The sequence below is a fragment of the Lingula anatina genome, chromosome 1 (genome assembly GCF_051362555.1).
Source record: "Lingula anatina isolate TDL-2025a chromosome 1, LinAna3.0, whole genome shotgun sequence".
Lineage (NCBI taxonomy): Eukaryota > Metazoa > Brachiopoda > Lingulata > Lingulida > Lingulidae > Lingula > Lingula anatina.
Genome location: NC_141767.1, coordinates 53,523,047 through 53,535,258, shown reverse-complemented (window position 1 = coordinate 53,535,258; position 12,212 = coordinate 53,523,047). Strand labels below are relative to the sequence as shown.

General features: G+C 35.9%; 1 protein-coding gene across 1 annotated transcript; it reads right to left on the bottom strand.

The window, feature by feature from the left end:
- Positions 1 to 4,951: 4,951 nt before the first annotated feature.
- LOC106159051 (mitoferrin-1) lies at positions 4,952 to 12,175 on the bottom strand. Its single transcript, XM_087002503.1, has 4 exons — positions 11,882 to 12,175; positions 8,948 to 9,167; positions 8,277 to 8,333; positions 4,952 to 7,553 (listed from the first exon to the last, which is right to left on the bottom strand). The coding sequence occupies exons 1-4, from the start codon at positions 12,014 to 12,016 to the stop codon at positions 7,003 to 7,005; spliced, it is 963 nt and encodes a 320-aa protein (XP_086858629.1). The 5' UTR covers positions 12,017 to 12,175; the 3' UTR covers positions 4,952 to 7,002.
- Between the last annotated feature and the right edge of the window lie 37 nt (positions 12,176 to 12,212).

The following is a 12,212-nucleotide window of genomic DNA, read 5'->3' as shown; positions in this document are numbered from 1 at the left end:
CCTGTTGTCTGGTGAATTGTTGTTATATGAAAGGCGTGTGATCATGTATTGAATACTGCCAGTTTAGACCAGTGGAAAAAAAATGTAGACTTATGGTTGTACTGAGGAGGTAATTATATATAAAAAATATGATGAATATTACGAATAACTTACTGATTCTGTGGAGTTTGCTGAATATATTTCCAGTGAATTTTTTAGAGACTTAAGTGTGCACAGTTTGGTAACGATTCTGAACAGAATATTGCTGTAGGCAGCAGTGTTTGCCTCTTATGCCCCCTTTACACTGGACGGCATCCTTTCTGCAACCATGAAATTTGGCATCGCTGTGGTCTTAATAAGGAGGCATGAGCATTGATTTGGTATCAGAATGAATGCTCAATGATCGGCCAGTTGTCGGCACGTAAAGTATTATAATTCTTTAACTCTCAAATGGGGCTGAACTGCTGGACGCAGAAGGGACGCCGTCCAGTGTAAAGGGGGCTTTAGGAAAATAAGTTGCTGGATCGAAAGTCCAGCCATCTTGAAAAGTAGCTGGACTGAATGTCTGCCAGGTGGGAAAACTTGTCAGCCCATTCTGAAAGTTGTCAGACCCGGGCAGACGGTCCAACCTTAATTTCCAACACTGGTAGGCAGTGTCATCCTTTAAATTCCATATTTAATACCAGTTTAACAAGACACTGTAAACTGACTTAAAATCTGGCATCATTGCCCAGATTTCAAGGAAAAAGACTGTAAGATAGATAATACATTATCCCACAATTTTTCAAATAAAAATAATATGGATACCACAAAAATTGTAAGCATAATGTTTGACTTAAGTGTGCAGATTTAAAAACTATTCACGGCATTTCTTTTTTAATATTGTTGAAGTTGGAAACAGAGTTTCAGTGGTGAGAAATGGCAGTGAATTTCTGTGAGACCAAGTATAGCTAAACATGATCCAGTAACTTGACACAGTTTTTGTTATTAAAGTTGATATTAACAATATGAAAATAGTACTGTAAACCTAAGTACCCCACACTATAATTTCGATGATGCTTTAAACTGTAAAATGAGGACCAAATTGATACATGTACTTTTCTTTGTAGTCACAAAGCAATCATAGCAAGGTCAACAATTGCATCAGAATTTACTATTTGAGAATCCACGATCAATCAATCTTCCGTTAAAAATTACTCCAAAATCTTATCCGTATATAACAGAAAAACTATTCAAATAATTTTGTAGTGTTATTATAGTCGGCTTTAAATAGGCAAAGTTTACAAAAATTAGGAGTTTAAGTCTCACATAAAAACAGGTGAAACACATTTTGAAAAAATTCAACATTGGCTTACCTGTGAAACTTTTCAATTCTTTGACACTTCCAATCTGTGCTTATAGCACATTTGAGATGGCAGCCCACACTACTTGTGTAAATCATATAGAGGTTTTATGACACAATTGATTTTCCTGGGAACTATTTAATTCACAGAACACAGTACAATTCAGGCATATTTGTGGCTCTGGTTTATGTATGAAAACCACACAGATGTTCATTTGCTCAGATAACAATATTAGTTCCTTTAAAGAGAAATGCATTTATCTTTACATAAAGAAAATGATCACAATGAGGCAGCAGTTCATCTAAATGTTAATGATTAATCATTGGAAAGACATGCTTATTTTTGCTAATCATAGGACTTCACGATTTCACTTCAAATTACCAAAAAATTTATTGTTTTCCTCATGCACATAAAAAAGTTCTATAAAAGCTTTCATTTAAGTAACCATATTCAAATAGCAGTTTAGATTGCATTTTTGTATTTATAAAGGTCTCGTACATCCACACAATTATACCATATTAATTCGAAAGGTTCCTTTTTCCATCCCCAATCTCTTGCACTGTCACTTTAAAAATATCTTTCACTTTCAAAGAAAATGGATCAATAGAGACAAGAAAATATGAAAGAAGAATGATTCAGAAGGTATACATCATTAAGATCTGTCTGGGTCTGTTTAAGATCATGATTAGCCCTTTTGGTAAACTAGAGGATCAGAGAGGCGATACCGCCTCCGAATATTGTACCACCAGCTGGAGCAAGCGCATTCGTATAGACCCCACATACACAAAATAAGGGACATAGCCACCAGTTTTGTGCTTGACAAGCTGTAAAAATGCAATCAACAAGAATTTTTAAACTATTGCAAAAAATATATATGGTACAATCAAATTTAAGTTCTTCGTAAGGTAGGTCAAGGGTCAATTTCAAGGTCACAGTAAATTGCCAGTATATGACTTCCTATTCAAGTTCAAGAGTAACTATGGACCTATCTCTGTCAAGTTTGAAGTTAAAAGAGAAAGAAATTAGCAGAGTTCAGTTCATGATAAAAAGTAGGTCAAAGGTCAATTTCAAGGTCACATTTAGATTGCCAGTATATGACTTTCTATTCAAGTTCAATAGTAACAATGGACCTATCTCTGCCAGTTTTGGAGATAAAAGGGAAGCAAAATTTGCAAAGTTCAGTTTATGGTGAAAAATAGGACAAAGGTCAATTTAAATGTCACATTTATAATGCCAGTATATGACTTCCTATTCAAGTTCAATAGTAACTACGGACCTATCTCAGCCAGTTTTGGATATAAAAGGAAAGCAAAATTTGCAAAATTCAGTTTATGGTGTAAAGTAGGTCAAAGGTCAATTTTAAGGTCACATTTAGATTGCCAGTATATGACTTCCTTTTCAAGTTCAATAGTAACTATGGACCTATCTCTGCCAGTTTTGGAGATAAAAGGGAAGAAAAATTTGCAAAGTTCAGTTCATGGTGAAAAGTAGGTCAAAGGTCACTTTCAAGGTCATAGTAAGATTGCCAGTATATGACTTCCTATTCAACTTCAATAGTAACTATGGACCTATCTCTGCCAGTTTTGGAGATAAAAGGGAAGAAAAATTTGCAAAGTTCAGTTCATGGTGAAAAGTAGGTCAAAGGTCACTTTCAAGGTCATAGTAAGATTGCCAGTATATGACTTCCTATTCAACTTCAATAGTAACTATGGACCTATCTCTGCCAGTTTTGGAGATAAAAGGGAAGCAAAATTTGCAAAGTTCAGTTTATGGTGAAAAGTAGGTCAAAGGTCAATTTTGAGGTCACATTTAGATTGCCAGTATATGACTTCCTATTCAAGTTCAATAGTAACTACGGACCTATCTCAGCCAGTTTTGGAGATAAAAGGAAAGCAAAATTTGCAAAATTCAGTTCATGGTGTAAAGTAGGTCAAAGGTCAATTTTAAGGTCACATTTAGATTGCCAGTATATGACTTCCTATTCAAGTTCAATAGTAACTATGGACCTATCTCTGCCAGTTTTGGAGATAAAAGGGAAGCAAATTTTGCAAAGTTCAGTTTATGTTGAAAAGTAGGTCAAAGGTCAATTTTAAGGTCACATTTAGATTGCCAGTATATGACTTCCTATTCAAGTTCAATAGTAACTATGGACCTATCTCTGCCAGTTTTGGAGATAAAAGGGAAGCAAATTTTGCAAAGTTCAGTTCATGGTGAAAAGTAGGTCAAAGGTCACTTTCAAGGTCATAGTAAGATTGCCAGTATATGACTTCCTATTCAACTTCAATAGTAACTATGGACCTATCTCTGCCAGTTTTGGAGATAAAAGGGAAGAAAAATTTGCAAAGTTCAGTTCATGGTGAAAAGTAGGTCAAAGGTCACTTTCAAGGTCATAGTAAGATTGCCAGTATATGACTTCCTATTCAACTTCAATAGTAACTATGGACCTATCTCAGCCAGTTTTGGAGATATAAGGGACTAAATGTTATAATTTTGGAGTTACCATAATGTGCCTTAAATTTCGTACAGAAAAAATTAATTAAAATAAAGAAAATGTCATTTTGGTCAAAATTCTTGAAATAGGAGGTGCTCTGAAGTTTCAGAAGTTCAAATTTGATGAAATAATGTCATTTTTGAACACAAGTTGTCTGCTTTGCCAAGCCTTATGTTTTATTTTTCCAGAGTTCAAAATTTATTATCCATTACCGTATTGCACATTTTGCTTTTACCACCAATATGTACTTTTTGATACAGCGTAACTCGAAAACCGTATGGAATACAAAAAAACCGAGACCACCTCCAGTGTTGGGCTTTACATGCTCTACAAAATGCAAAAAAGAATGGGTCTCTAGCATTAACGGTTCCCGAATTAGAGACAGTTTTCAGTTTCGGTATCTTATGGCCGCTACTCCCGTGAAAATGCACCGATTGACCCCAAATTCATGGAGATGAAAGATGACCTGAAGGGTAACACCTTCCAATAATATTATTGGTTAAGTCTGTGTGGTGTCTGAATAACAGGGCAAAAAAAAATTTTTTCGTAAAAAATTTCATTTTTTTGAAAATTTTGGCCCATTTGACCTTGAAGTAAAGGTCAAAGGTCAAATCCAAGGGTATATTTGAAATCTACACATATGACTTTTGGAAAGCCGTCTATAGAAATTTTTCCCATAACTCCTTCCGTAGGGTAGATAATTAGCATTTAATTTTGCCATTTTTAGACAAGGGTGCATTGCAATGAGTGCCACACCCAGACCCCAATACCGACAAAGCCCAAATTTTACGTGGAACGAGTTGAGATTATAGGTGACCTAAATCCATGAGATGGGTACGGGGGCCCTTACCGTCTAGGAGGAGAAGCGGTAACGGTAGCCATCCGGCGGAGCCGGCGGAGCCAACGGAGCCGGCGGAACGATCCGGACGGGACCGAAACCATGTGTACCGCCAGCGCTAACGCTGGTGGTACAATTATGACAATAAACAGTACAGCCCTCCCAAAGAGTAAAATATATAAAACATTTTGTTGTCTTTAGCATCTTAGTTGAAGAAATGGGTTCATTTTGCACACTAGAATTTCCATTGATCTACAAGCCTGTAACTGGATGAGATATGAAATAAAAACTCAACTCTGAAATTTTTTTTTGGTTCTAATGTAGGTAAGGCCCTAGCCCTTGATCTACATAGACTTTATTGTAGGTAAGGCCTCTTTCCTTGATCTACTTTTTTTCTAGGAAACATGAATGAAAGATGACAATGCGAATATCCCACTACCAAAATGAAGTGTAATGAGGGTAATGGCAAATACAGATTAAGGTTAATAAAAAAATGAACTTTTAGAATATATATCAAATTCCATCTAGTAAATCTCCTTTTCCCATATTTGTTGAGATTATCATTATATATAGTCAGGTTTGACTACCAACCATGAAATAAATGTGTAACTACCTGAAATATAGCAATCAAAGGGATTGCAGAGTACAGCCATCTACCAGAAGATAACATAACTCTACAATCAAATCATACCCAATGTCTACCATGACAGGTATAACAAAGAAGTGACTGACCTCTGACACTTGGCAGTAAAACATTATTTTTGATTATGTTGACAAAATTTTGGTGAAAAGACATCTTGGTAAAAGAGGTATTGATACAAATTTAGATCTAGGGTCCAAACACTCTACAGTCTTGTTAACTCCAAAACTAATGTGTCTCATAAAAATTAGTTATTTGTATCAAATGACATAATGACATTTTCCATCTTTATGAACAATTAGCTGCTGTCATCACAGATGCTTTCTTAATTCATTAATGTTATTATGTATTTCAATTCATTTGGCAGAATACCAAGAATAAACATTCATTTTGTATATTTTACTTATTGAGAATTAAGCTAGCAGTATGTCACTGCATTTTTTCGGGGGTGGGGAGCAAGAAGATTGAGCAATTCCTATTTTTCATTTACAAGCAAATGATAGCAGATTGTAACTACAAAATATAATGGTTTCTGTTGCTGCCAATTTTGGTAAGAGTTGTTGATGCCATTTCATGGAAAGGATCCTCCTTTATGTCATTTTTTAAAATCCCCATTATATTCCTTTCTCAAACAGAAGAGGCCTGCATCAACTCGCAAATTCAATATTTCCTGTAAAACCTGTGTTTATTAAAAAAAAGGGCATTTAAGAAAGCACCTGTGTAACCTTGTTACAATCATCAGTAAAAGTAAATACTGCAATTCTGTTTCACATATCACAGTTTTTTGTATGGCATTATTATTATTATTCTTACTAAGTGAATATATGTTAAAACATTTCTCTCCTTACAAGTCAAAAAAGATACACAGTGTCTGTATTTGAAGTTTCATATCAAGTTTTTTGGGGTTAAATATTTGTCATCTACCCTGATTATCATAATTGTGCGTATATTTCAGTTTAAGTTTTTGTGACCCCTCTCTGATATGGACACAACAGAGCCAAAGTTCAGCACTCTTCAATTTATTAGTATGACAATGAAAAGACCATTATGTGTAGCAACTGTGTTAAGATGTGGAAAGCTTGGTTAAAGCACAGGCAGTGCTGATTAGAACTGTCTACCCACTGCAGTTATGCTACTTAGTGATAAAAAGTCATGGTACACATACCAATCTTAAAATTGTTTGGTGATATTAATGATAATGTTGACAAGAGTTTGAGCCCCAACTTTTAAACTCCCAATATTTATAAATGCCTCTGGACCGGAAAAAAAAATGCCACAAGTGAACTGCATGCATCCAAAACAAAACTATCCCATAAATGGCTATGATCATGTGAGGTAAACAAAAATGTAGAATCTCAAATATAAGGCTCTCACCAGTTGTACTGCCACATCAATCCCAGATCCAATAACTTATAAAACACAATTATCAATCCACAACAGGCTAGCTGAGAAAGCTTCATATTCCAGATTAAAAATTATACTGAATACAAAGTATTCCAATTTTCTGGGAGTAAATGAGATGAAAATATGATAAGGCTCCATTACAGGATAACTGACTTAACACAAAAAATATCCATATTCTCAACTATTGACCAGTCTTAAATGCTGTCCTATGCAGTGCTGTGTTTGACTTGTCTCGTGAGATCTCCAGATACTAAGGGTTAAATAAAAACACTTCTGAGAGTTATCAATCTTTGAGAACTGGTATGATCTAATCTATCTTTGCTGCTGCTGCTGAGACAACTGTAAATCCATCATCTTCCTCGGCTCTCTGTTTTGTAATGAAATATTTAAAGAACTCGTATACAGACCATGAGAGAGCAGTAGAAGGAATCTGATAAATTACACGTGCTTGGAGTCCCCTGAAATATCCTCCAAATCCACAACACTTATATACAGTTGCAAAACCTGCGAAAAGTCCAGATACCTCACGCCTGTTCATACATTCTACTGCACATTTCTCTTGGGTATTGAGCAGGGTTTTCACTACATCGAGTGGGGTCGTAACAGCAGCAGCCACAGCACCAGCAACACCACCAGACAGTAAATGGCTCATGGGGTTATACTCCCTTTTTTGGTTCATTACATCCTGCATTAGTTCGTATGAAACAAAGTGAATACTTTGGAAGGGTATGTTCATGGATAATTGTGTGGTGTAGCTGCGGTAGAAAGCTTTTATGCCTTCAGTTCTTAATATAGTCCTTGCACAATCTGTGCAGGATTTGTAAGGACTGTCAAATATCTGCATCCTTTGCTTGATAACTGAAAGGAAGATGAAAATAATGTGGTATATTTCAAAATTTATGTTCAATAACACCATGTCTATAATTATAGTCATTTAAGGTACAAAAATGTGACTTCTCTGGTAGATTTTTCTTGATGTACAAAAACAAGTAATAAAATGATAATGTATGGAAAATAAATCACAAAGGTACAAATCACGTCATAAATAACAAGAGTTAATTCCCATAGAATAATATTACTTATTTTGAAGTTCTGCTAATAGCACTTACTTGGTAATCATAGGTACCATTTACTACTGTGCATTAGCATTAAGTTAATGGAATCAACAAGTTTCTACTTTATATCACTATTGGCACTGCGCATTTAACATGCGGATGACACAACAGACTGCTGCCGTCTATCTGGGGGCCATTTTCACATCAAGTGGTTTCTTTACTGGGCTGATCCATTTAAAGGCTATAACTTGTAATTACACTACAGGGGCTTTAACTCCTTTTCTACAAGTTATCCACAAGTTTGCTTTCTTCTTTTTAGTTTAACTTACTACATGGAGGGGGAGGGGAGGAGGGGGAGGTGAACCTCTTACTTTATAGCCAGGTTATTCAAGTGACAATCTCTCAAACTTAATGGACCAGACCAGTTAAGTATAGTATACCGCTGATATGAAAAGACCTCATATAAAAGTGTCACAGTGAAACCACTGATTTGTGCATGATTAATGATTTTCCAAAACACACTTACCATCTGCAGGATTCATGACAGCATCATGCAGCAGTGTAGCTGCACACCCAGCTACAGCTAAAGAAATAAAAACATCAACCATGTCAGACATCTCTCACAAAATTATTTCAAGGATAGCTTCCTCTTCTGATGAATGGGTAACAAAACGACACTACATACATGGTTCAATGACCAACATGATTATCAAAACTGGACAGCATACATGTAACTCAATACCCAAAGCATGGTCAGAGATGGCTTCCTTCTCATTCTATTGCAATGTCACTGAGTAAAAGGATCAGGAGAGGAAAGGAATAATCAAGCCATTTTTAGTTGCATAAGTGGGGATCAAAATTCTCAAAGGGTGATATAAGAGATGAGGTGTAAAGCTACCATATCAGCTTAAATGAACAAAATCTTTGATTTGGAAGATAACATAAATCAATAAGAAAAAAAAAACACTGGAGGTAATGTTGAAAGTATAAAAACATGGATGACATTAAAGTCAATTTCTATCCTATATGATATATGTCTGATAAAATTTTTCAAAGTTTTATTCAAATCTCAATCATGAAAACAGACAGACAGAGAGACAAACAAACAAGGGTAAAAACATAACCTCCTTGGCGGAGGTAATAAGACAAATTAAGCAAGGCCATATCTCCTCTTGCACCACTCCAGCTAGATCTTACCATTAGCAAGAGGATTTCCTTGTCTTGTGCCACCAATTGTCCACTTGAGTTTTTCATAACAGGCAAAGTACATTGCATGAGCAGGCCCTGCTCCACCAATCACTGCACTCACACCACGACACGTAGTACGAAGCCCCTCATAACGCACAATGGTATAATATGCATCCATCAAATTTCTATAATTTGCATTAGGATTTGGCCGTAAACACATCATACGTGTCTGGAAAATATAATGTAAATTGGTAAAAATTTATCATAGGGATATCAAGCAAAATATGTACACACAAATTCACAAACAATTCAAAAGCTGCATGCCATTGATGGGTAGCCATTGCATACCCATGGATAGGCTAGATAACATTCCAAACTTCACAAAAAAGAAGGGATAATAAAATACATGTGACTAAACAGTAACATGTGCCTTTTATTACTACCCATCCCCCCCCCCCCCCCCGTCAACATTTATAATGCAAGTATAAAACCCTTGCCAGTTTCTTCACTTATCATTAGCCATCAATACTGCAGTGGGGTTGCATAAATTTGCTGTAGATTTATGACTGAGATCCAGCAAACCAAGGAGTTATAACTCCTTGAGCAAACAAATCTGCTAAGAAGAATACAAGTAGACAGAGGGAGGCTTCATGAAATATCCCCTAGGTCTTTAACTTTACATCCACTGTTAAAAATCCTTTAATCTTTTGATTGCAATTACTGCCCAACATCATTTAAGATTTAGGTGAACATACTAGTAGCAAGTCTATGTTTATGAAATTTTTCATTTTTTTTTTTTCACTTTTTCCCAAATTGATGATAATTTTTAGATGTGATTTTGATTTTTTTTTTCAGCCAAAAGCAAATCAACTGCTACATTTGCATAAAACTGTTAAACCTCCATTAACCTTTCCAATCTAATTTTCCCACTTTCAACACCAGTTGTAAATGGCAATAATTTACCAGCAGACATATCACCATTCATCCCATAAATCCTGATACATGCAGTATCTTAACAGAACTAAACACTGTTGGTCCATCAACAAACCCATATTAAAACCTTGAGAAAGTGATCCTTAGAAAACTTAAAAAAAAAAAGAATTTATAGTAAAGTCAATAAAAAGTTTGACATTAATAAAGATCATATTGATTTAGCAAAGTTAGGGAAATGACAGTGATGCACCTTTGCAGTCATTTTCTTACCTGCGTCACAGGACATCCATAACAAAGAACTGTCCTGCATGAACACTGCAGTTTGTCACACTAAACGGAACACGATTGTTAAATCCACATAATGGTGACAACTGGGCTGAATGATTATTACTGGTAAAGCCAAGATTTCAGGTATGTTTGATTACATAATAAACCTGTGAGCAATACAAAGTTATAAAATGTCTGATCAATCAGAATCCTCTTGACCTAAGTATGATTTATCATTCCAACTGCCCAAAGTGGTCAGTCAGCAGAGAAGTGGTCAGCAAAACAGATGCATAAATCTAGCAAGTAGTTCTGCCACAGATTCCATATGGAACACTGGACTGATCATTGTTATATAGACATGTTTCCCTGACCATTTCCCTACAATGGACTTTTTAAAAACTTGCCTGTTGTACACTTTATGATTAGAAAACCAATAACTATTTTAGCTGGATCCATCAGTGACTGTGTCCTGTAAGCCTGTATAATATTTGCTATGCATTGTCCTTGCAGTGCTTGTATACTGTAAATCCCATTTCATACAGAGTCAGTGCAAAAGCAATGCGGTAGCCATACACAATGGTACAAAATTGTACAGATTAATGGCCCACGTAACCTCTATGATTTTGTCAAGCTAAAGCTCTTGACAAATTTTGAAATAATGAGCCTGTAGGCTATTGCATTATAGTAGATGGTATCATACAGTTCCCATACAAGCTCAGTTCAGTATACTTATGGTAATCTTGATAATGGTTGAACCTGTTGTTGCCCTTTTTCTCTTCCACCTTTACTGTTTTAAGAATTCATTACAGCAGCAAAGATGTTTTACATGAATTAAAATTGTGCTTTTCCTTATTCTGGTCAAATGGGTGAAAAAATCATTGGGGGCTACACTGACAATGTATTGATCTTCAACTGACAAGGATGCCGCAAGCAAGGTGTACAATAACTGGACAGAGACTATCAGGGCTCTGTACGGTCACTTTTCAACTGAAAACCCAATTTTTTCCTACATGATCTGAAAGTTATGTATAAATGGCATTGCACTGGCACTTAATGCAAAAGTACTTGCCAAAAAATTCTACAAAAAATCATATACCATTTCATTGGACAGCACCCATGGCATGTGTAATCTAGGCTTTAATTATGATTTTATCCCTTTGCTTTGATGTATTTCATACAGAAATATGTTAATGTTTACACAATGGTCTACTTGACTGGACTATGGTCAGTTGAGTGAAGAAAGCAATCCAAACATCTCACTGAAGTAGATTCAGTCCACAATCTATCATAACAGCAGATGTCAAGCATGTGGTTTTGACTTAAATTTGCTTAATAACAATATAGTTTGATTTTACAATGAAGAATTTGCACAACTTGATGTAATAAAAGACAACTTGTGAATGTAGGGGAATGACTTGCAAGTTTTATAATCACCCTCATAAAAAATCAATCAGCTTATCCCATATGGACTTTAGAAACGTGCTTTCATTCTATTTCAAAGTCACCATACAGGCGAGGTTATCATCATGTTATTATCGCCGTGATGATTTCAACCAAATTTTAACACAGGGAAGGGGGGGTCATTCGACACAGGAACTGACACGAAAACTGGGTCAAATTATTGATATGGGGTCAGTCATCGTGACATGACAATGTCTGTATAATTTAAATCATGTAAGTTGTAACACATTTCGTAAAAATTTGTACATGTAAAATGACCATATATACTTCTAAACACCCCACCTTCACAGAGTCAACCGGATACATAACACAGTGCTCCATAATCCCTGCCAGCGCCCCAGCAGCCATGTGCGTGGTCATGGAACTGGTTGGGGGTAAACTTTCATACTCGTCAATCTCTGCCTCTGTGATCTCCATAATGTAAAGTTATCCTGAAGCCAAGTTGTTTCCTAAGCACCATTCAAAATCACTGATCATCACCGCATATCCACTCGATGTGCTTCTGCTGTGACCCTTAGATTGCCGTCCATTGCCGCTCTCGTGGTGAACCAATAATGTACCGCGGGACTTACATAAGCGGAAGTCGTATGGATTGTAGGGGGAGGAGGTGTAC